The sequence below is a fragment of the Calonectris borealis genome, chromosome 10 (assembly GCF_964195595.1).
Source record: "Calonectris borealis chromosome 10, bCalBor7.hap1.2, whole genome shotgun sequence".
Lineage (NCBI taxonomy): Eukaryota > Metazoa > Chordata > Aves > Procellariiformes > Procellariidae > Calonectris > Calonectris borealis.
This window is the reverse complement of record NC_134321.1, coordinates 21561811-21587994: the sequence shown is the minus strand read 5'-3', so window position 1 is coordinate 21587994 and position 26184 is coordinate 21561811. Positions and strand designations below refer to the sequence as shown.

The window sequence follows — 26184 nt, the reverse complement described above, 5'->3', positions numbered from 1 at the left end:
CTCTTGGTCTTTTTGTATTTTGGTTCACAGGCTGAAGTCAACTTGGATTTATAGAAAATGATGGATTTTCTCTACTGAAAGACTAGTACAGCACTAAGCTAGTAATTCTCATATTTCTTTATGTGCTATGAAGACTGTGCTAATGACTGTAAGGTGCTGGTTTGGCAACTGCAAGTGATTGCAGGTATATTAACACATCTGCCTATGATTGGTCTCATACAAACAACCAAACATTTCAGCAGGCAGAAGGGACTTCCCTGACAAAGTCCTCAAAGTATGCTTTGCAAAATAAGACTGGGTGCTCTCTTTAGTGCTTACAATATAGTTGCTGTCTGTATTAAAATTATTACTGATTAATAAACGCTTTTGTTGGACATAGTCCTTTCTAGCATACAAAGTGCTTTTTCTTGTTCTGTGTGCTTTTTTGTTTGTTTTGCAATAAACATTTTTTTAACGATTGCATGACTTAATTATTTCATTATTTAATTATTTAACCTAGACAGTAACTCCAGAGAATATCTTATTTGGATTTGCAAAACCTCTACGTTGTGCCTTGCCATTAATTTCCAGTTGTCAGATACCATCTATAACTCTCAGCTAAGGCCTGAACCAATAAAGTCTTGATCCTTACCACTGGGAAGTGATTTCAGAACACGCTAAGACACAGAATGTCCTCAGTAATGAGCCTATCGCCTCCTGAATTTGCTCCTGACATTCATACGCTTAAAATGAAATGTGTGCTGCATCTTTTTGCTCCATGTGGTAAGTTCTGAAGTCACCTTTCAGAAATATTTGTGGCATCTAAACCACGTAAAGCATATCCCAGTGTCTCCTACATTGATGAACATTGCAAAGGTATTTTTAATATCATGATTTAACTGTTAAGATTTCAAAGAAAGTTCCTTTTGTCTGCAGAATAAATTTTCTGCACATTTTGTATATGTTTCCAAGAGTTCATGAAAAAGCAAAAGTGTCTTAGAATCAGTTTTTGACTATCCCAGGCTCCTTGAACCTCTTAGTCTTTCCTCTCCTTAGTACCTCCTATTATTTATCTGATTATTCCAGAAACCATTCTGCACCACTAACAGCTGGCAGTGCAGAATGCACAGAGAGAGGCCAACCTTGTACCATACAGTTGCAGAAAATTTATCGTCGCTATTAATTTTTACACCAGTTTTACCTGACTGTCAATTCCGAGCATAAGCAACATGGAGAAGAACAGTATTGCCCACAAAGGAGAAATTGGTAACTGTGTCACTGCTTCTGGATAAGCTAGAAATGCCAGTCCAGGGCCTGGTAGGAAAAACACAAGAGAAAACGTCAAATGTGATTGATTGGGTGTGGTGATTATTTGCTCCTGTTGATGCATAGGTTTTAGGTTTATTTGAATGACTCTGCCATGGATGCAGCATGGGGATTTCAGCTTAATCAGTGTTCACTGACCAAGAAGTCAGTGCATGTATCTTGCTTTTAAAATGAACCAAGCGAAACAAAAAAAAACCTCCACAAAACCCCGAAAACCAACCAACCAAGCAAAATACTAGATGCGGTTCAGAAGCTGCTCCTGAGAGACACCTTTGTATAGCAAAACCAGGGAATGTTATCCTTGCCCAGGATTACACCTTCAGGTACTGATCAGCTTTCTCTCCCTCTCAAGTAGTTATTGATGGCTGTAATCTTCTGCTTTTCTCCAGGTAGTTCAGAAGAGAAACAAAGACAGCTCAGAAATGGCGAAGACACTTTCCAGCATTTACAGTATTTCCCTTTGCTATTCCATTCCATTAATTATCTTAAAATACACATTTTAATAAACTATGTAGTTGTAAACAGGCAAACCTTTTCATTTGTGTTCCTACTAACTGCTGATGGGGGCATAGTGTTGGAATATAAATTCCTAGTAAAAACGAAGGAGCTCTTTTTGTTGTCATAGCATAGCTGGAAAACAGCTGATGTCAGGTTAAGAGGGAAACCTGTAGCAAACTAAATAATCACAGAAATAAAATCACTTTGCCTCACCTAAGGGGGGTATCTGATTTTTCAGTTTTCATTAAAAGTAAGTCTGTCTGTGACAATTCATTGGACATATACAGCTTTCAAACCAATGAAGCAAGGATTGGCATTAGACACCTGAATTGTCAAAGTAAATGCAATGCAGATTTTGAAACAATTATTTGCTAGCAATAGCAGATATGATTGGAATGCCTTCCAAATGGCAGTATTAAAAGCAAAATAAACTTAAGATAAATATGTTCTTAATTTTACTCTGTTACACATTCCACCAAATGCAGCTACAGCTTTTAATAGTACTGTTTGGTTTACAAAGCTGTATAAAAGATGGCAAAACAACATGTCTCATGGTGCTAAAATAAAGCGTCAGTTTCTGAGCTTGCTAGGAGAAATAGAAGCCTTAATTAAAAGGTCAAATTTCAAAACTATCCTTTGCAATTACTGGCCACAGGAGGTCATTGCATCTTTGAAAAGTCTATTATCTTAGGTACCTTAAAATGTATTTAGGAGCTTAATGCGATATAAAAATATTGGGTTTTTGCAGGTATAGTCTTTATATAGTTACATCTGTATCAAATACATAAATCCAAGAAGCTTATTTCACACACCACTGACTTTCCAGAGCATTTCTTGGCAACAGCATATGCCTTCATAATTTTTTTGCTAATTTCTTTGTATGTGTAGTTTATTGAAGATTATTTTTAGGGCTTAAATTCTCTGCTTTTCTAACTAAGGGAATATTTAATCAATGGGATATGTTTGCTAGTATGATAAGACATGTTTTGTCCACCAGCGACTTCCAACCAAGCTTTCAGTTATCAGATCCCTCCCTGTGGCCAGAACTGCTAAATGAGTATCTGGTACACCAGCTGGGTTAGGGCAACCATCTGCTCTGCTACTTTAAGCTCTTTCATCTGGAAGAAAGACAAGGAATTGCAAAGAATAGCAGAATCCTTCCATAGACATTTTACTGCCCTGAGTAAAATGGCTTTCATAGCAAAGGGTCCCATAAAATTGGCTGATAGCTGTAGGTCTGAACAGGTGAGAAATGGATCTGCCTCAAAGGGCTTAACCTCAAGAAACAGTAAAAGGAATTTAAAAACCTAACTGAATTTGAGAATCTAGACTCCAAAAACACAATGACCATCATCCCCTCTTTCAGTTTGCTTTGAAGAATTTCAGTAGCGAGAAGCTCATAATCTGATCTCACAGCTAAGCACTGAAGCAGCAAACTGTGCTGCCACCTCTTGTAAATGCATTCCCTGTAAGTAGTATTCATTAGCATTCACTGCGTCAGCCCAAGATGCGTCTCTGGCTGACCACTCTCCACACCAAAGGTTTGAGAGCACTAGGCAGGCAGCCTGCTCGACATGAAATGATTTTGCTGCTGCTGCCCTGAGAGGTTTGAAACAATGCTCTCCCTTTTGCAATCCGTAAGGGCGACTGAAATGGCAGGGAGCTGAGGAATGTTTTGAGGGAGGGATTTTGAACAATTACATGAAGCAGTTGGATACAACGTACAAACAAAAAATAACTGATGCCACTGAACAACTTAGAGAAAAATATACTGGATACCTGATGCTGCAACATCTGCAATAGGCCTCTTTGTGACATTAGCCATGAATCCAACAATGGAGAAGATGACAAAGCCAGCAAACATGCTTGTGCATGAGTTTATGCAGCACACTATGATGGAGTCCCTGAAATAAAGGTAAGGTGCTTTAAGCAGTAGGTAAAGCAATGGTACTGTTCATCAGTATATTACCCTTTTTTCCTGTGAAAAGATTTAATGATTTAGGATTTCACAGTTTGGGTTCCATTTCATGCTGGACAAGTCATACTGTCTCTCCCATTCGTGTAAATGCAGTTATACATCTCATTCCTAGTTAGATATAACATTTAATATTCAGATCCAAGACTACACTTTCTTTCAATGATATAGCACACAGAAAGACAGAATCCAGCTCCAGCTGAGACAGGAAAGTGCCATTGTAATATATGCAGTCATCTGCTTACCTGTAAACGTTATTGTGGAAAGGGTTGTAACTTCCAAGGGCAATCAGTGAACCAAGACCCAAACCATAGGAGAAGAAAATCTGTGTGGCAGCATCCAGCCAAACCTGATTGCAGGAAATAATTTTTTTTAAAATCTGTTTCTGCACTTGAGGAGCAGGTCATATGTCTGAAAGGTGAACAGTTAGTAGTGAAACTTTTGTTTACAAGGATTGAATATTTACCTCAGAGTCTGAAAGCTTACTGAAGTTGGGAGTTATATAGAATAAAATGCCTTCCTTTGCTCCAGGCAGTGTTACACCACGGAAGAACAAGATAAGCAGCATAACATAGGGATAAGTAGCAGAGAAATATACCACCTGAAGAAACAAGACATTGTAAGTGTGGAAGGAAGAATGATGTGTGCTTTTTAACACTTCAGAAAATATTTGCTCCCTAAAAATACTGTAGCAGCAACTGAGGCTGACTTTTAAAATTGAAGCATTTATCAATGGAAAAGCTTGGTGAGGAAAGGGGAGTGCCTACTGCAGAAGTCCCAAAACACCATGTCTAACAAGGCAGGTGGCTGTTGCTGATTTTCCTGAAGGTGGAATTTAGTGGACTAGGGTATTTTTGCACGAGGGGTCATGCTTTTCTTTTTTTGTATTCAAAAAGGGGAGCTCCCTAAAGCACAAGGTTCTAGTACTCCTATCCTGCTTGTAGAACAACATCTGTTAGATTATTATTCTGCTCTCAGACAGCTGCTTTTGTTTTTTTAACACTCTCCTCACCTACGTTATGATGTAATTGCCCTACAGGATCCTACTCTCTTGCCTTTTCAAAAGCCGTATTAAAAAGACACTATGAAGTCAGACTCCAAAGAAACAGTCAGCCCTTTTTTACCACCTTCTTTGCAGAGACGAGAAATGAAATGGTTTGGTCCGAGCTCAACTAGGCCATGTTCAACGTGCAGCCTGAAGCAGGTCACAGTTACAACTATCTTGTCAAAAGTTAACAATTCATTCTTTCAGTGTGAAAAAATCCTAGTCTTCTACACCAGGCCTGAGGTCTTATAAACCAAGCCTTCAGTTGCCACGAGGCCTCAGGGCTGTGGCTTTTCATTTCCCTAAGATTTCTTCCTGCCATTTTGGGAAGAGGGAGAGGTATATGCCAATGTCAGATGCCGTTGCCCTTTCATTCCTGGAGAAAGGTCTGTCAATAATATAATTTCCTTTAATTCATTAGTAAATTCTGTTTTGCACTCAGAAACCAGCCAGACTCCAAGAGGCACAGCATGCAAGCATGCCTGTGGTAAGAACAACCTATGGCTCTCATTTAGCATAAGGAAAGGAGGGAGTAACTCTTATATGCAATACAGGTTCAACACTTACATATCTAAGTCCAACAACAGCTGTGCAATAAATGCATGCTTCTCACTGAAGCCAAAACACTGCATCCTCACTCTATTGCTATCCAAACTAGCTAAAATATTCATCACAGGAACAAGCAGACATATTTTTAGGCAATCTTCTACCTGGCAAAGCCAAGAAGTCTATAAATGAACATACCATCCAAGACTGTGGTCAGAGCTAGTTACAGAGGAGCCAGCTCTTTGAAAAACACTGTGCTGCATCAATTCAAGAAAGATAGAAATTAAATACTTCACAGAGCTATTCCAGCAAAACTATCCCCAGTGCCTCTTACCTCAAGAATTTTCAGAATATTTGAGTAAAATGGGCATTTGTAATTGAAATGTATTTACAGTACTTTTTAATCTTACCTTTCCGGTCCAGCCTACCCCCTTCCAGATACAAAAATACACCAGAATCCAGGCAATTGCTAGAGTAATTGCTAGCGGCCATCGGATTTGCCCTGGTTTTTCCAATCCATCAGTCATTTGGTGCATGTTGCGTCTAGAATAAGCCAACAGAATGGTGTATTTGACAACTAATTCAGAAGATAGTGCACGAATGATAACAAGCTGATCCTTGCATAGGCACAGGGATGATATAGAGAAAAATTATCAGCTTACTCCCAGAATTCGACCACGGCACTTGTCATGTTGGTGGTGTTTGCTAAGGTATAATTGGAGAAGCAGCGGTCAGTGTTCCATGGGTTCTCACAGTGTTTCCAGGGAAGAGTCTATTTAAGAAAGAGAGAGAGAAAAACCTAAACAGTCAAACACTTAAGTAAGCATTACCTCAGGTATCTCTCCCTTTACTAGAAATGACAGTTGAGTGGAGAACTAATATCTCTGAGTTCTGCAGTGCACTGATCTCCCTGGGGTGCATATCTGCCACATAAGTTATTTAACTTCATATCAATTGTGTGAATCAGATGTGAAAATATTTCTTCATTTCTTAATATATCAGCCCAAATGCTTTGGAGTCTGATACACCTCTGAGCATGTGAGAGTATATTGAGTGTGCTACAAGAAACAAGGGCAGCAGAAAGGTCCTGTTACCTCTTGTTGCACTAGAGGTAATAAAGGTGTGATGGTTATTGATCACAGATTTCCATTTTCCCCTCAGGTCAGGGGATAATTAGAAAAATGTAAACTTTCTATTTTCTACATGCATTTTCTACATGTGTCCATCACATTAAGTTATCTTTCAGAAGTTCTGAGAAGCAGAACCTGTTTCCACATGATACCCATTAGAACGAGTCTCATTTAGATACAACTTAGATATTCTTCTGATGGCCAATCTTGGAAAATCCTCTCACAGAAGGTGTTGTATCAGGGTACTACATGTTTTAAATACAAGGATAAGAGGCTTCAAGGGAATTAGAAGTCAATATTCATCTAATATGGGCCAGTGCACCACTTCCAGACTATGACTGACCTTTCACATCAATAACAAATCTGAGGATAACAAAAAAAGAAATGATCATGTCACTCCCAGACAGTAATTAATGCAAATTTGGTCAAGGGACAATTCTTTAAAGCCGAGAACAAGCAATCATGAACAAAATTTGTAGAAGAGACAACAATTGAACAATAATGCATTAATTACTGAGACTTATGTAAGAATGCTTCCTCATATGGCCAAAACCCGCAAATCAGACAAGACCTATTCAGCTGATGAATCATCCTTGAGGGGGAAAAAAGCTAAAAATAAAGTCAAAAGGAAAGAAAACAAAGCGAAAATAACAACAATGAATGGAAGATCAGAGCTAATCAAATCACAGACCTCCCATTCCATAGGGATTTCTTTAATAAACCCCTCCACTACTAAAACACATTGCAATGATACTATTTCCCAAAGAACTAACATTTGTGTGGCTGCTATTGATGAAAAAAAAAAAAAATCAGTTATACACTAGAATTTTTCTCAGGGGAATGACTGGCCTGTAGGCTCAAAGGCAAAGGGGTACTGGCACTCTTGTTAGCATTGCCAGGACAAGGAGTCCGAAGCCTGAGCATGACTTGCAGCTGCCTGGCAGGTAAGCAGAGAAGCAAGCAGGCATGCTTGTGATTAAAGGGCAGAGACAGGTAATAAGTGAAACTGAAAGGGTACAGATGAAAGAGCTGCGGCTCTGAAGATTAAGATGAGGAAATTTAAACGAATTGGTAAGAAAGAGAAGCCTGTGGCTCCAAAATAGCCTATTATTATGTTTCTCCACAGACATTCTTGGAACGGAGTATTTTCCTCACAGTTTTCTATTCTATCTTTCTTGTGGAGAATAAAAAATTAAAAAAGGGATTTTTACAAAATAGTTTTCCTTTAGTAAGAAATGGCTTATCCTACTGATTTCTATGCATTTTGTTTAACCTCATACCCTTACAGTAAGACAGATTAATCAGCTATCTATATATCACTTCGCTTTACATTCAACAAACAATTCCAACCCCCAACACGCACACTTACAGTGGTAAAGGAATTATACAGATAGTATATGGCCCACGAAATAATCACAATATAGTAAATATTTAGCCAAAAGGAAAGGACTGCAGCAGCTAGGCCCACACCTGTAAAGAAAACAAAAACAAACAAAAGAAGGTAACTTTTAGTAATGTCTTTACAAGTGTCATTTGAAGAGCTGCGGTTCAGAAGGACAAATACAAATATGGGGCAGATACCATTTACCAAATTGTGTAGGAGCTAAGTTAAAATTTTAGAAGTACCATTATAAAAAGGTCATTAATTTGGGTGATAGTTCAGTCATCCATAAATTTAATCTTAATGTCCATGTCCAGTTCTCTGTGTGTTGCCGTAAGCAGTCACATCTGCTACTGCTGAAATTTTACAGGTATTTTTTACTTAGAGGGAAAAGAGCAGAAACTTCTGGCAGATGCACGCAAATTGAGTATGAGTTATAAGACCAGCTAGTCATTTAGTACACTGATCAAAGTGCTTAATGCTTAGTATAATGCTATTATGTCATCTCAGACTAAAGAAATGTCAGGAGGTTCCACAATGAGAATGCCTGGTCTTCTACTCCACATGGAGACTTCAGGGGTATTTTAAAATTTTCATGCTGGCGACAGTTGCTGCATGACACTAAACAGAAGGAAGTGCTCAAAATAATCAGTATAATGCAAAGCAAGGTCTATACTCTGCCTCCTACCAACAGCAGTAACTCAAGCAAAGTTAAAATACTTACCTGTGAGAAACATTTTAATCTCTCTGCGTTTTCGCCATACAAAATTTCCTAGAACAAAATCCACTCTAAACAAACTTTTAGCTTACCCTATGCTAATTGTCAGTCCTACTGCGTGAAGTAATTTATAACTCAATGTGTAACTTGCTCCTCTACTGGTCCAGAAATCAGCTCAGGAGCTCTTAAGTGTCAAAGGATTTGGGATTAGAGGGTGAAAAGCACAGTTTGTGAAGTTTGTAGGTCTATGCAGAATCGAGATTAAAACCTTGAGGTTCTAGCAATGAGAAACTTCAAACTAGCTAAAAATCTAAGTATGGAGTGAGCTTGTCTTAAGCAATTCAGCATGAAATTGCCATCTTTGAAGTGTCTGGCTTTTGAATTTCCATAAAGAACAACAGGAGATACAAGCCTCTGTGACCTCAAACAGAAACAATGTTTACCAAATTGCTGTGAACAGAGTTCCATACCTGCTCAGACAACTATTGCTAGATTTAATATATTTTGAACAGTCTTTATATGTTCCTAACCAAAAGTAAAAGTTTTTGAAGTTCAAAAATAAGTTTGTTGAGATTCTAATGCCTAACTCTTGCTATTTTTAATGGGGAATTAATAATACCCTAGCGTGTTTCAAAATCGTCAATTACACCTCAGAAAATTAGGGTTTTCTGTAGAAAATTATGATTTAAGTAAAAATATGAAGGCATAAAGAAACATCCTTGCCCTGACACTTTGTGCAACTTCTGCAACTTGGAAACAAATGGGAAGTAATCCAAATTCACACTGTACCTTTGAACATTGGAGCAAGCTTCCACACTCCAAGGCCTCCTATAGATGTATACTGACCAAGGGAACACTCCAAAAGAAACAGTGGCACTCCAGCAAAAATTAAAGTAAGGAAATAGGGAATCAGGAATGCACCTAAAAAGAAATAAGAAAAAGTCTGTTACAGGGGGAAGAACACAACTGAGTTTCCACTGTTTCCATCCCTATTATATAAGAAAAGAAACTCACATTTTTTCCCTCTTAAGTATAACTTTTCAAAAAAGTTGGTGCAAAGCACATGTACACTTCTGAACCAGTATCTCAAGAGGTGAAAGTAAGAGGAAAAAACTATCTCCTCATCATTTAAATATTTTCTGTTTAAGTAAAAAGCTAAAATCCAAAAGACTGTGTATTTTGTTGTCTTCATCTATCACAGGAGCATGCAGATAGCAAAAAAGCTTTAACCAGAACTGGCTGCTTTCCAGCCGAAGTTAGCCTTTTATGGTAAGCTCAGACTCAATATTACAAGCCGTATGCAATCCTCTCAAAAACTCAGTTCAAAAGAGAGGGTTCTGAAGGGTTGAAGGGCAATGTGCTTTAGTTCTGCTCTAATGCCTTACCATCTTTTAAGAGCTCCTGCCAACTAGAAGTTAGAATAAACTCCAGAGCAGACCTCAAAGCAGAGCACCACATTCCACAACCCTCCTGGACAAATGTAAAGCAAAAAAAAACCCAAAACAACCCAACCCCAAAAAACACCTATACAGATGAAAAAGCTATTAAACCCAAGTTCTGTTTTACTGATAATTTTTATGGTGAATTCTAATATACAAATATATCAGAGGTTGTAAGAATGAAACAGCAAACATACCTCCACCATTCTTGCCACAAAGGTATGGAAATCGCCACACGTTTCCTAAGCCAATGGCATAACCTACACAGGACATAAGAAAGTCAAATTTTCCTTTCCAAGTATCTCGGTCTGGAAGATCCGTCTTCTTCTTCTGCACTTTTACTACCAAGGTTTTAGGCTTGTCATTGGTGATTGAAGCATCCACTTCCGTGGAGATCTGTCCATCCGCCACTTTTGTCCCGTTTGTTGCCATGTCTCTGGGTTTGGCTGGAGAGGCTCTGGCAGCAGCCGGACGAGAGATTTCAGCACCGGTCCACGTGGACAGCAGCTTTGCGGCTCGTGGTTACCCAAGCGGGCAGGTAGGGCTTCGGGAGGACAACTACAACCACGCCCAGGCCCCCAAACGCCGGGCAGTTTGTGAGCTAGTCGGCAGTCCTGTACCAGCTTCTGGATCGACCTGTAAAACACAAGATCACAGAGTTCAGATTTGCTTCAGCAGTACTTTAAGCAACTTAAACACGTACAGTGACCAGAGACCTCGCTGCCAAAAGAGCTTTGCAACGAGGGTGTCTCGTCAAAGAGCTTGGCTCTGCTCTTTGGATTTTTTCTTAGTGATGCAGTAGAAAGCAGAGTAGAACTAACATAGTCCCCCAAAACAATCTCCAAGCCACAGTTACTCTTTTTTTTTCCCTATAGATCTCTTATGACAGAAACAAAATAATTCTAAAATGCAGCACAGTATTGTACACAGTGTACAGCTCAGATTTTACATATATATATATACACAAAAGATGAATCAGTAATGAGTTTTCTACTTAACAGCCTAGTAAGTAATATATATAACAGCCCAGAACTTGGGCAATTAAACTATTCCATTTAATCCTTCTCCATTTAAGAAACTAAAGGGGAGTTCCCATGATTGTAAAGTTCCTTTATTTACAAGAAGTTGTGGCTATCAAGAAATAGCACTTGCCACCTTCAATAGTGAATTTAAAAAGTTATGAACAGCATACACTTATCTAAAACACCTTTCTCTAAACTACTCCCAAAGGTATTAAACAACAAACCAGATCAAGTAACAGGACTTACTCCTGGGTAATGATGTTAAGTTTTACATGTGGTTATAATTAGCTGTTAATATAAGACAAATGTTTCACTAAGCTTAAATTATAAGCACTGTAAGACAATGGGCTGCAATAATCACTCCTCAGTTTCTGTTTCCTACTGTGGGTTGCATTCTTGCACCTTTTCAAAAACAATTACTGGTACTATATAAATTTTCAAAATCTAAATAAAGGAAGGAAAAATCAAGGAAGAAAATATGCATTATGAAAAATGACCTGGGATATTTCAGTCAACTCTGAAGCGCGTGTAACTCCTGCAAACTTCCATAGCTCCACTTCAATTGGAAAAAACACGGTGAGCTAGTGTCTATTGTATGTCTACTGTATGCCCATTCATGATGGGTTTATTGTCTAGTTCCTCTTATTAACTTCTTTTACCATATGCCAGTCACCTCAAACTAGAGATCGCAGCAAATGAAAGAACTGCCAGTGTGAAGATACACCTTATGGCAATGTTGGCAACATTGGCCATGAGGTCATGCAAAGATCAACAATAATTTTATTTACAGATTTATGTAAGGGAAGATTGAGATTATTAGCCATTCACTTCTAAGTGTAAATTATGTCAAAAGAAACATAAAAATACATGTAAAGAGTCTGCTTTTCTTCAGAGTAAAGAGTGCTTTTCTTCAACTTCTTATTTCAGATCACTGCATGATTATAATGCTTATTATAAGGCCACATCCAACAATTAAAAAAAAAAATGTTTTCAGTTGGAAGCTGAAGAAGAATCAGCTATAGGTATGCTGGGGTGAGGAGAGAAACAAGGATCATGCTTGTAACCTTCCTCTCTGTTCCACTTCAAGATGGGACTCAAAGAGGGAAACTCCATCTGTGTACTTTCACATCCTCACAAGTCCTTCTGTGCACAGGTATCTCCCCTTCATAAAACTGTGGACTTAATTTTCCATATTTCAATGCAAGCCTGTCCAATTTTGAGTACCAATAAATGTCATTTCTGGCTGTAGTCAGAAGCTTGAGCAGTTCAGGTAATGCATTTCCTTATGCACGAGGAAATACAGATCATCGTGTTGGCAAAATGGGGCTCCTGTTCTGAGGCTGGATTGAGATCACGTTGAAACTTTGACCTCCCCACCTACATGTTTGTGAATTTATGGTGCAGACAGCTCCAAGAGTGCACTACCAAATGTGCAGTTTGCCAGCACCATCTACTGATGAAGATACAGAACTGAAAGTGTTTCTTTTTAGCCAACACAGGCTGTACGAAGTTAAGAATCATCAGGGTGTTCTAGTACTTTCACAAATTGGTCCTGTTCTAGATTAGATTTTGTTGTTGTTGTAATTTACATTTGGCTTGTGCTTTAGCATCAGCAGGAGCTTCCAAGTACTGGAAGAGGCTGAGTGTGTTGAGAATGGGTGGAAAAAGAAACACAAAACAACGTTAAAAAACCCAATAAACCAACATTGCACAGAGAGATATATATGTATGTCTATCTCTTGTTTGGCTGATAATGAGGGAGAAACTCATCCCCATGGCTGGCACTCCAGGAAAGGATCTGTCCTGAATCTCAGAACTGAACAACCAAGCCAACAGGAATGTGGGTTCACTCCCTCATACCTACAAACAGGCCCTGCAGATGAGTGTGGGCCTGCACTTGCTCTTCCAAGCCCTATCAGACTCTGGAGACTTTTGGGTACGCGTTAAAGCCTCTGTTGAACAACGTGAGTGATTTAGTCCAGTGTAAGAGTCCATGACAAACACAAACTGGAGGATTAGTTAGAAAATCTTCACGAATAAAGCAAAGAACCCGGGATTTTGTGAGTCCTCCTGGAGGAAGGTGCCCAGACCTGTTTCAATACTAACGTAACACTGAATGTAAGGCTGAAACTTCACAAGACACCCCAGCAAGTGTGCACATGTCTATGTCAAGGGTGAGAGGGGTTTGGCAGGCAGCTTGGTGCTTTTAATATTGAAGGAGATTGAAAGCAGTAGTTCAAACAATCACACGTGGAGACGTGCTTAACTTTATCGTACAGCACAACCTTTGGCAAACACCCCATTGCACACACTGCAAGTATTCAGCAACCTCAGGCAGTGGCAAGCCTGAAGACTCAGCAGAGGCTTGTTTTGAGAGGATGGAAGTGGGGACTGACTGATGAATTCGCATCTGTCCTGACCTACCATGCTGATGCCATTATTCTATTTGGAGACCATGCTAGAGATTTTACTGTCAGTGGTGTCAGTGCATGGACATTTGTGCATATATGGTGATACAGCAAATCAGCATCAGGCAATGAAAAAATGCTTTCATTCCATAGGCTTGAAAGTAGGGTTTTTTCCATGCTATGAAAAATATTTTTCCCCAAGCCTAAGAAATAATAATAATAAATTACAACTATAGAGGTAGCCCCTAACCTCCAATCCACACTCTTCATATACAGTAGTACTTCAAAAACTGACTTACGTACAACAATCTAGAAGAACTGGCGATACAGCAGTAAAGGTACTTGGTACATGCTCTCTAATCTGATTAGGCAATATCCCACAGCACTGGGATTTAAATTTAAAATTGGTCTGACATGGAATGGGACAGAAAAACACTTATGTAAGCTCTGTGGGTTGGCTTGGGCAAAATGAAATACAAATTGTAGCTGTCAGCCAGCAGAGCAGGTACAACACGTTATGCTTTGTGGGAAGAAGATGGAGAGATCTTTTAAATAAGTTGGTCTTTGCTCCCCCAGTTCCTTCATGCCAACACTGAGTGTGCTAGGAAGGGCACAGCAGCTTCCCACCACATTCCTCAGTGCACAATAGAGCTTCCTTGACTTCAGTTACTAGGGTTGCTCAGCCAAGAGGAGAAAGCCCTCTAAAACAGGGGTTTGGATACCATCTGGTTGTCCCGCATCACCACCACATTAGAGAAGAATGACTCCAGAGAGCCAAGCACACATAGCAGCCAAGGTAATAAGCACAACCAGGGAAACTGGAACAAAGAGAGTGCCACTTGATTAATAAAAGCATTTTTCTCTCTCCTGGTCTGCATAAAAGTGGATTTGAAGAGTTTAGAACTGGCTGCATAAAATGAAAGTGAACAGCAATATTACTATCATCTTTCACAAGTGATATCAAAAGGCAATAAAGAACAGTTCAGAAGTGCACACAGTCAGCAGGAAACCCCAGTTCCTTTAAATGATGAACCTCTGTTATGTTCAAAGTTCATTACTCCCTCCCCTCCAATCCATTGTTTTCCTCCCTCCCCGGAGTGCAGCAGCTCCAAGGGCTCCACACAAGGCAAGACTACGGCAGCTCCATTCTAGAGATGCTGAAGAAATGCTGTTACATAAAATGCCACATTGGCTTCACAAAACTTTGAAGGTATTATTCCTCTAACCTGAGTGGGACTCCAGCTGAGCCCACTGTGGCCACGGGTTATTTGCACTTACGATTCTATTTGTATTGGGCAATCAAGTCAAGAGAACGTCATGCATATGCTAAGTTTCATAGCAAAATATATATCCCATGTCAACAGTGTCCTGGAGTGTATGAAATGGGATTGAAATACAGAATGGTCCCGCAAGGCAGGGGGGTTGGACTAGATGACCTTTAAAGGTCCCTTCCAACCCAAACTATTCTATGATTCTATGAAAGTGTAAAAAGAGGACTGCTGAGCTCATTGGACTTCCATTCCAAGATGTCCACAAGGAGAGCTTTGTTTTATTATTCTTTTATAGGAGAGATACTGTTTGGAAGTAGTAAGCAAAATACTGTGCGCATAGATAATGCACATAGATAGGTGTGATATCACTATCTGTGCTGTTCTACCACACATATATAGCAGAAACCCATATGCATTAAAGAACACTGCTACTAACTTTTCCTACTGGTACTTCAGATCTCTCGTGAAAAATCTGGCCCAGTTATGTGGACTTCCACAAAGTGTTCATTTTGATTCAATACTTTGTGCAATGTTCACTGGCCCAACCAGCAACCATGCCACCTTTGGTTTCTTAATGGGAGGACAATTTTCCTTTATGTACAATTGCTAAATTGCACATCGAAACAGATCGTCTAAAGAAAAAAATAAACAAACAAACAAACAAAGAAAACAACCCACAAAGAGACCAGAGTAATTCCTTTTCTTTTGGTTCACCTCTTCTGAACTTCCTTGTAGTCTCTGCTGTTCACAAAAAGCCATTGTAATTTTCAGAAGTGTTTCATAGTGCTTGTCGCCCTATTCCATTTATTAAGATGGGTATGTGGAATCTGGCATCACTGTGACAAAATCAGTCCTTCGTTGCATCTGCACCAGCATCTAATTCCCCAGCTGAATGCTCCACAGAGCTCTGACAAACCACCCTGAGCAAATGGAAACTGAAGCTGACTTTTGCAATATGAAATAATAGCAGCAGCAAGAATGATCATAGTCAAGACAAATGTGGGCAGGAAAAGCATCACTATTCCAGAAGACGAACTACCGGCAATTTTATTTTCACCACAAAAAGGTGCAAAATCTAAATACCACTGTCTATATTTTCACTTTGATTTTACCTAAAGGAATTACAATGGGTTTAGGTTTTATGCAAATACCTATTCGTGGAAAAGCTTTAGCAACAGGGCCTTATCTGAAAAATACTGTTAGATTTTAGGTGAATTTAATGGCACGAGCATTTCTGTAATGGTTTTGTTGTGTTTGGCTTGCATAAACTAAATAGTAGCTCTTAATTATTTTTACTGCCTAATAAAACATGACACGATTTCTCACCCAAATTCCCATATCTAGTCAGTGAAGCACATTAGGTGTCCCAAAGATAATACAGCAACAAATGAAGGACCTTAGCTGGATCTTAGTCCTTCTGAAGTTGGCCCAAAACACAAAGTTGTACGTAGTATTTAAATTACACTGGTTGCTTGTCCGTAGCAGCTTGGTATTTTCATAAAAGCTTCCTTTTTCCCTATACAAGTCCACATTTTTACTTTAACATAATCTTCCCTCTGGTTTAAAAAAAAAAAATCAGATATACAGGAGTAAGAGTGTCACAGATCTAAGCATCTGTCTGGTTAAATTTGAACAGCCAGCTACATTTCTTTCACTATTGACAACAGCAGCACTTGCAGAAGGAAATCTAAATTACACATCCTCTGAACATCTGGTTGTATGAGCCGTACGTAGACATTCTATGTATCTCTCTACTCTTTCTTCTTAACTATTTATACACCATAGATTTACTTTGCTGAGGTATTTTGGAAAGCTATGCATGCTTAAATATGAAATGGTAATCCACAAAAGCTGCTGCATCTGCAGGTAGTGTAAAATGATGTATCATTGTCAGCTGAGAGAAGGTGAGCTGTGTGCTGGAAAAGTCTTTAGAAGGTATATTAAAGCATAAAAGACACATTAAAAACCTACATGCTGCACTACAAAGATCCTATTTTATGAATTGTTTTGGTTGGGGAAAAAAAGTATGAACACTTGGTTGAACAGAGAATTATGAAACAAGCTTCAGTAAGATGTACTTATGGCGTATTTCAGAGGCATACAAACATGTCCTGTACACCAACATTCCTCCTCCTACCCCACAGTCACCTCCGCTTCAAAAAAGTTACCCAAAAGTGCTGCTTGGACTGGAGGTTTTTTGAATACAGTAATACAACTAAAAATAAATATTGTCACATCACTTTTTTGATGTAACAAGCATAGTCATTCCAGTTACAAGAGGCAGGGCTGGCCAAAAAATGTGGCTTTGATCAAATCAATAAGAAGGTATCTAAAATAATACATTTAAAGAAAGGAGTTTTGAATGCTTTTAAGCAGGTAAAGATTGGTCAAGTTTGCACCTTGCGGTGGGATCCAACATGACTGATATTTGCTGTATTTTTTCGTGGTGCTGGGACATGCATAGTGACATGCTCTTATGTGACTCCTCTGATGTCTAATAGAAGCTTATACAATGCCACTTTTCAGGAAACGGATTAACTTTCATCTCTTGCCTTTAATTGACTTTATGAAGCTTATAAACAGAAGTCTTTAAGATGTTAGGTTCTTCTCTGTCAAATATGGCTGACCCTGATCAACAGGTTCAGAAGTTACTGGGAGCAAAGCTGCAGGCAACAGGCTGTCAAATGATTGCCTACGCCTTGCCTCCTCGAAGAAGTCGGATGACACAACAGATGCAAACTGTAGGTTTACAGTATCTTAAGTACCACTAAAATATCAATCTCTCACACCTCAGACTAGAACACACGCCTGGAAGGCATCAGTTTGGGGGGAAGGGGAAATGGGATGGAAGTGTTAGGAGCTTCTTTCCCTTGCCCATTTGTAAACATTTACAGATAGATTTTGCCCATACTGAAGAAACACACTGACACCTAGTTCTTCAGGCTCTAAGCATGACATGAAAACTCATTTGCTTGCTCTCAGTTCTAGCTACCCTTAAAGGAACAATTTTTCTCTATAGCTACCCAGTAGAGCTTGCATGTGAAGGAAAGAAATAGAAGTGTTTCCTAAAAACATTCTGTCTTGACTCTCCTTAAGGTGTGCCAGCATTTCTATAGCACTTCTCTGTCTCTCATGGGATGCACAAGTTGTCACACGACTCCAAAGCAGTGATAAGGATGGCATGTATAACTATGGCTTGAAGACAGTCACACCACCATCAAGAAGGAAAACCAGCAACTTTTTAATTTTCCAGTCTTCACATGCAAGAATAGTTCAGTACTTCAGAAACAAAGATGAAAAACAAAAGGCAAACAACATCACCAGAACAGCTCACATTTCTGTGGCGTACAGAGATCCCTTCCGAGATACCTGCGTAATTTTGAGCCAAAACCACAAGCATTTACTCCCTAAGTCCAGCTTCAATTCAGTAGTGAGACTTACATTCAACTTCTGTGGTGCACAGAGCTCTCCTGGTGTGAAATTCACCCTTGATGTAAAAGATACAAAGGTCTAACCTGCAGAAAGAGCTTGTCTCTTATCTAGTATTGCTATCAGGACATATTATAGTCAGATCCTTAAATAAATATTTATCACTTAACCCTCCACAAAAATATTTCACAGTTTTTTTTAAAGAACTTACCAGCAACGGTATACCTTTGCTATTATAAGGGATTCTGTAATTATCCAGAAAAATCCAGAATAAAATACAAAAAAGAGAAACAAACAAGAAACGCAAGTTGCAAAATCATGAAAAGTGCGGGCCATATAGTTGATAGTAAGTTATTTTTGAAAGACAGTGAATTTTGTTCTTCTTGTTAGCATCAGAGTAAAGATAAAGCAGAACACACTTGCACCACAAGTGCAAAATTATCCTGACAATCTTGAAGTCTGCTTGAAGTCTGTTTCAAAAATTGCAATATTTTCTTATAAACCTGTAATGATTTTCCCATCTGGACCGTGTATCATTTTTATTTAAAATAGACAGTTGATCATGGAGGGAGATGCAAGGAGACAGAAACTTTCTCCACTCATCATGGAACTATATCAAAACTGAGTAACTGATAATCATCAGTCTCTTACAAGGCTTTTATACTGACTACCATTACTTCCCAATCAACCTCAGTGATTTTAACACGGCTGTGGGTAGTTATACGTTATTTGAGTGTATTATTGCTCAGCTCACATTAGCACAACCTGTCCCTACTATTCTATATTTACACATCAAAAAATTTCTGGGCCAAACTTTGAATAGATTTCTAGCAATTTACAACAGAGCCAAACAGCCCCTACAATGTGGGGTACCTACTTGCTTAGACACTTTGGTGATTCCTACCTTATTGAAGATGGTGTTTTCTTTGTTGTTTCCATTGTTGTATTTCTTTGCAATAAAGTCTTTGTCACAATTGCTATTATTAGTTTCTAGACTGACTACTGCAACGAAAGGTAATAATTACCATCTACTGCAACCACACATCTACTTCTAGCTTCACCACAGTTAGATATTCAATATGTCTTGCTCTAGAGAAGCTGTCTAGCTAAGGATAGCATTCCCATACTTAGCTGGACTCTTGTCTACTGATTACACTCCCATCCACCTGAAGTTTTATAGAGCAGGGTAATAATCTAAGTTACTGCTGTATAAAAATGGGTTTGCCCATTGTTCTTCACATTAGTTGGATATCATTCTTTAGCCCTAATTGGTATTAATAAGCATCTGTGTTGTGCAAACCCAAAGGCTTTCGCTCAGAGCCCACACTAGTTTTCAGTGTAGAAAATGCAACTGCTAGCGAACATGGAGAGGTTCAAAAAAGGTCATGACTGGTGTCTGTCAGCATCGTGGCTGAAGCTAAGACATGTTCCAGTATCCCCTTGCTGACACCCAGGAAACAACCCAACATACCAGGTCCCTCTTGGCCACAGAAGCAAGCCAAATACAAGTTCAGTGGATCAGTAGATTTACTGTCCTGCTCTGAACTGCAGAAATCACACACAGTCCTGACTTACAGGTACTGCCAATCACATGATTTGCTTCCCTTACATACCCCTTTCTCCCATCCACCCCTCTCCCCTTTACCACCCTCATCTCCTCCCAGGCAAACAGCCTGCCCATCTACCTTATCCCCGCTGGCCCCTGTTTTGCACCCTTATTTGGTATTTGTGATACAGTGCCCCAATAGTTCCTGCCTTGGCCAGAGCAGTTCCACTGCGCTGCTGCAGGCAGGAGTTGGGCAGTTCTGACTTTCTGCCTTAAAGGCATTGAACTTCTGCTGGCTCAAAGAGTTGCACAAAGATGAGACCTTGGAGACACACCAATGCAGGAAGCCAGGACAGAAAAAGGGAGCAGCAAGTGCAACAAAGGCAAAGTAATTTGCCCAAGCAATAGGCTAAGGCAGAATTTAGAGCAGTTTCTTTGAGTGCCAATGCAATCCCTAACCTTCAATAATAATATTGCTACACTTTTCTAATAGCCTCTTTTTATTTCCAGTATGTACAAATGATTAGGTATGAAAGATTGTTTGCCTTGTGAAGGCAAATAATGGCACATAAAGGCTCCAGAAAAGATCACAGCCTCCTTCTACACAACGGGGGGAAAAAAAAGTCTTAGTGTAAGTAACTGGAGGTAGTGTTTGTTATTTAATTTTTACCAATCTGGTAAGTTGCATGTAATTTCTCTTCACAAAGAGAATACCCTGATATGCTATAGCCACATTTGCTGGCAGGTAGCCATCTCTAGGTAGCCTAGAGATGGAGGAGGTGATCCTGCAGTGTTGCTGGAAGGGTGTCACTGTGTGAGTTGGCAGGAGCACGGTAGCACCCCTTTTAGTGAAACTAGAGAGCTGCTCCAACTGCTCCTTTAAAGATGGCTAGGGGTCTGCAGTCTGCACAGGCTGGTGGACACAGGAGGGAAGAACTGACTGTATGAAACTGGTCTACCAGGCCAGTGCCCCTTAGCACAGGCCAAATCTGCCATAGCCAGTCCTGGGGCAGCCATCAGATTAGGGTTACTAACGTTTTAGAAGCCTATGAAAACTGTCACACTGCCTAATTCATCAGGAACTGCCATGTCCCCGAAGACCTACATATTTCCGTTGGTGAAAACATGATGTGAAAACATGATATAAAACACTCTGCCTTCCTTCTCTATGTGCTGATCAAGTCTCCTGGGATTTTGGTTTGTTTGAGGTCTGTAAGCATCTCCCATCTGTCACTGTGTAAATTTTTTTTTTTTTGAAGTGTTATTGTTTTGGGCAAGAGTAGTTAGAAACACGTTGCTCCACATGCCAGAATACATCAGACAGAGCATCATTCCAGTCTGAAGTTTCCCATATTTAATACAGGCACTGTATAATCTGTGAACAACAACTGTTTTGTATCAACACTCACAATGTTGCGCTGCTACAAGAAGCCCACTGTTGAAGGGGAAAGCTGCAACAAAGGCAACGCTACCTATTGCAAGCTCTATGTCCTGACCAAGCTTTCAAAGCCAAAACTCACAGAATCTGATCCAAACCCCCAGGATTTCACTAAGTGCACAGTGTTCCTCAACCTATAACTTCCCATATAATTCCCACTACCCAATCAGGCCAAATTTAGACCAAATACTGTCTTAAAATGGATATCTAATCTGAAAAGGCTGTTATTAACAGTTGAAAAGGCATATCTTCACCAGTGGGGGGAGGGGAAGGAGAGAAATAAAACTTAAACAGTGTTTACAATTCTTTTTATTAGCCTTAAAAAAAAATACCCAAGTTTCAATTTCATGCTTCGCTATGAAGCCAAAAGGACTAGAAAAACAATTTCTGTAAAATGATGATGAAGGAAACTTGAAGTCACAAAATTTCAAAAGCTGTGGTTTAATAAAAACAACAGAGCTTGGGCAACAGAAATACTGCATTTTTGTGCTGGATGTTTCCTTTGGTTTAATGCACTCCTTCTGTAACCTCCAGTTTCTAAATTTGGGCATATTTGGGTTTGTCTTAAATCTGAAAACACTGCCTAAAAGTGCCATGGCAAACTTATTCTTCACAGGATGATATCTTGGCATATCTGAGATCAGGTTTTCGCTGTGTGACTGGGCAAGTCTCTTTGGATGACGTCCAGAATGGGACGTTGTCTAAAGCTTAGAGACCCACCCAACAGAGAGGATCCACAAAGCTCCATGCATCAGACTCAGCGATAGAAATACATTTTGACAAACAGATAATGGTCCGCACTTTTAGAGGCTGGGTATCTTCATGCAAGTCTTCATGCAAGTCAAGCTTCCTTCAGTTTGTATCACTTTATTGCAATTCATTTTTTCCCCCCACAACTCTCACAAAAACCCTTATCCAATTTTAGCAGCCATACATAACAGAGGCCTGAACTCCCCCAAGCCTGGCGGAGAGGAGGCAGCTATGGCAGATGCTCTGTTTCCTAGTTTACAAGCTTATCGACTGACAATAGCAGCTGTCAACACTGCTAATTCCAAATGATTCTAATTCTGGTACTGCCTCTACATTTTAGATCATGGCTTATTTTAAATAGCCCTATTTTCTGAATGAGAAAAGACTTTACATTTGTGATTCTTACATGCAGTTATCATATACTGCAAACCAAACCAAACAAAAAAAGACTGCAGGCACATGCACATATTAATACAGTTAAGCCTCTTTCAGCAGAAACCAGAAGAAATGTACCCTTTTGGAGGGGGGTGCAGAAGAGAGAGAAAGAAAAGCCCTGGATCTGAGGTTACGCTTTTCAGATACAGCTCCAAGCTAAAGCCACATTTTCTTTCTTTTTTTTTTTTTTTGATCCTCAAACTTCAATCCAAACCTTTAAGTTTAAATGGGATTTCATTCTGAACTAAAAGCAGTTTAAATGGAAACAAGAAATTCTCCCCTCTCCCCTCCTGCCAAATTGTGAATTTGAAGCTGCAAGATTGAGGTGCCTAGCAAATCTGTAAAATTTTCTGGCTTGTAGTGATAAGGACAAACAATCAGGAAGCTCACTCTGAAGGAGGAAATAAATGGAACAATTTGCCTTTTTTTTTTTTTTTTTTTTTTTAAAGTGAAATGAAAGGAAAAAAAAGCTTAAGATAAATTTGAGAATTTTGCAAGTGGTCAATGCATGAAAACCAGTCATTGCTGGTTTTAACTGATGGCTCAATTGCCTTACAATACCAACGGGGCAAGGTTTCACTCCTGTCCTGAATGATTTTAAGGCTACATCGAAAGCCTGTCTCAAGACAAACAGCGGGTCAGATTCTGCTCCAAAAAATTGACATCAGTCTGAACAGAACACAAATGCATTTTGTGTATTTTGCAGCTATGTATCTAAGCCCTCGTTCCCTTAACAACAATTCAGCAGCATCTCAACTTTCTGCAACAGAATATCCTTTAAGGGATGCAAATCTTCTTTTATACCCTCCATACACTCATGGTAGCAAGTCGTCTACACATGACAACGGGGCTCATATTTGCACTTGGCAAGGTACCAAACCTGAGGATCTGTGTGCAGCCCCTACTCATATACGTTTCTTGTGCATCTTACTGGCACTTCAGCTGCAGGTCCTGGGCTGAGAGAACTCGAGATCCCTTGGTTGAGGGACCCCTTGGTCGAGGGCAGTCAAACCTGTGTGGCATTTTATTTATATGGCTAATGGTGTACCCAGGCGTTTTTTACCTTTTGACTACAGTGATGATTCTAAACAGCTTTTAGCATAGGATTATTCAGAATACATCTAAATGTAGTACAAAGGTCTCCAGTATGGGGGACATGTGCATTGTAAACCAATCACTATAATTTTGGTTTTACCTGTCTCTAGCTTTCTAGCTACTAAGCAGCTTCAAAGCTTTGCTCCTTTGGTCAGAAGAAACAGATTGAACAACCTCCTTCGGCATCTCCTGTATACCCACTAATATCTCTTCTTGTTTGGGACCATTAAGAATGACTAGCTCTCACACAAAGTCATTAATTTTAAATATAAGACAAACTATCCACTTTACTTACTGCAGTATAAACATGGACCAAGAGTTTTCTACCTCATGAAGGAATTGATTTGTTGGTTGTGGGGTTTTTTTGGTTTTGTTTTTTTTGGTTGGTGTTTTTTGTTGTTGTTTTAGGTTTTTTGTTGTTTTGGTGATGGTGTTTTTATTTGTTTTGGGTAGGGTTTTTTTTCGTTTGAGGTTTGTTTGTGGAGTTTGGGTTTTTTTGGGTTGTGGGTTTTTTTTTTTCCCCACACACTTATTTACAGCAAACTTATCAGAAGACATCCATGTACCAACACTGACATTTCTTATAACTGAAAGCTAAATGATAGGGTCATGAAGCCAGATAACACCAAATGTTGGTTTCTGTCATGAATCAAAGCCTGCTACTTTTATTTAAAAAAAAAAAAAAAAAAAAAAAGATAAGACACCATCTGGTGAACATCAACACATCGAGGAGAACACAAGACAATTTGGAACCAAAGGCTAATGCTGCAATCTGAAAACCACAGTCAATATTGGGACAATTTTCCCCTCAAAGTCTATGCCCCAGCACTAGTGCTTGCCAGTTCTGGAAGACCTCTGTCAGTGAAGCTGATGCCACACTGGTCCAGTAGTTAACTGGGATAATTAAGCTGATCAGGAATCCAGACCAACAAGCAGAGGAAGTAGAAAACTTGCAAATCCCAGGCAAAATATGCCATCTGGTAAGTTTAGTGCCAGGTTCTTGTTCAGGCAAATAGGCTGTTTTTGGAGACAGCAGTGTTAGAAATATGTCAGGCCTTGTCAAAAAGAAAGTGTTAAATCTTCAGTTTCAACCCACTGACCATTTATGCTCTAAGAAGACAGCTGTTCATTCAAAGGCAGAAACTTAATTACTTAGTATCAATCACTACAAGACAATTTTCCATGATCTCAAGGGGCGTATTTTTCAGTATAAAAAAATATACTGAAAAATAGTAGTCTTAGGAGTCTTAGGAGGCTTAGGAGGCAAAGGAGAGGGTTATCTTTTTTTCCCCCCATTTGTTTGAATAGTAAGCCACCTGAGCAAAAATATTATACATGGGAGGTATGATTTTGTTGATTTTTCCCTGAAGAAGATTAGGTTAAGCTTGCCCTTTTCTAAAGGTACACAGTTCATCAGGAAGAAGTTTAAAAAAGAGAAAATGTGTTTTCATATCAGGTAAGAGCGCACGTGTGGCTTACCTTGTTCTCAGAATGGATGAGCCTGCACCAATCTGCCAGATTGCCAGCTTTATTTCCATCTGCCTGACCTGAACAACAGCATATCAGAAAACATTTTTCCAGATCCACACCTGGGGATTTGAACATTCATACTGGTACCACTTAAATCCAATTTGACTGTCTAGAAAAAAAACCCAGTTGTATGTATTTAATTATATCAGACAAAACCTTATTTGCTGCAGCAAACCTGTATGGTTTTTTTTCCCCTTTCTGGAAACCGCTTTTTCTCCCCCTCAGACTTTTACAGCCTTACAATTGCAAGGTTTGTGGCACTTGCCAAGGGTGAAGGAATCTAATTTGCTAATTCAATCATCATTTGCAAACTAATGACTGTAAGCATATATAAAAACGACATTAAAATATCTCGGACACAAGCTATGTTGATGAATACATTCTCAGAGTAAATAAAAGCACCTTTCAATTGAAGCACTTAAAGTCTGTGCATATTTCTGGTTCAAGAATTTAGTCTTTTCCTGGACAACAGCTCTATTATTAATGAAATTAACAGTAATAAAAACACTTCAAGCAATAAAAACACTCCAAGTAATAAAAACTGCGCCAAGAACTCCAGCTGGAGCCTAACTTCTGGTTTAAGGCAGCAACCACTCAAGCCCCCCTTTACAACAGGAGGAGTAATAAGCCATCTACTTCTCAATCAGTGGAGTCTGCTTCAGATTCGCCCAAGAAACCACATTTTTTAATGCTTCTCTTTAAAATTACTTAAGCTCCTTGAATTCCAACACAGATAAAAGCACATATGTGGATACGACGTGTTTGTAAGGGAAATAAACAAACTAAAAACCCCAATGTGACCCAAAAGCAACAGTTACTTAGTATACAATTCTGTGTTTTAACATTGCTTTGGGTCAGAACTATAATTGATATTTAAGCCTACAACCCTCCAAAATCAGCAAGAATTCAGTTACAGGTATGATCCTTAAGCACATCTGGAAATCCCACTCTTAACCACCTGTAAAATATGCCTGTCACCGTGCTCTGCTCTGAGCTGGCAGAGAGGATCTTCACTGGAAAAAGCCAAGCATGCATACACTACAGAGCACATTTCTGGCATTCAAGTATTAACAAATGACCCCTATTTTCAGTATGTCCAAATTAGATTATTGTGCCAGAATTTCTCAAGTGGAGATCTGAGAAAAGTATCCTCCGGCAATCACAGATGCAATAATACTCTCTCAATTTGTTTGAGAAAACAGCCTGAAAAATTGGGACAGTCA

The 26184-nt window shown here is 39.3% G+C and overlaps 1 protein-coding gene across 2 annotated transcripts in view; it reads right to left on the bottom strand.

Moving 5' to 3' along the window:
• Positions 1–26184, bottom strand: part of SLC6A1 (solute carrier family 6 member 1) — a 61356-nt gene that overhangs the window by 7762 nt on the left and 27410 nt on the right. For both annotated transcript variants that reach the window (XM_075159344.1, XM_075159345.1), the window contains exons 2-10: positions 10235–10673; positions 9388–9519; positions 7869–7969; positions 6032–6141; positions 5780–5912; positions 4245–4379; positions 4024–4127; positions 3583–3707; positions 1181–1293 (exon numbers count right to left, since the gene is read on the bottom strand). In XM_075159344.1, coding sequence (XP_075015445.1) covers positions 1181–1293; positions 3583–3707; positions 4024–4127; positions 4245–4379; positions 5780–5912; positions 6032–6141; positions 7869–7969; positions 9388–9519; positions 10235–10469 — 1188 coding nt within the window. In that variant the 5' untranslated portion in view covers positions 10470–10673. The remainder of the gene's footprint in view (positions 1–1180; positions 1294–3582; positions 3708–4023; positions 4128–4244; positions 4380–5779; positions 5913–6031; positions 6142–7868; positions 7970–9387; positions 9520–10234; positions 10674–26184) is intronic.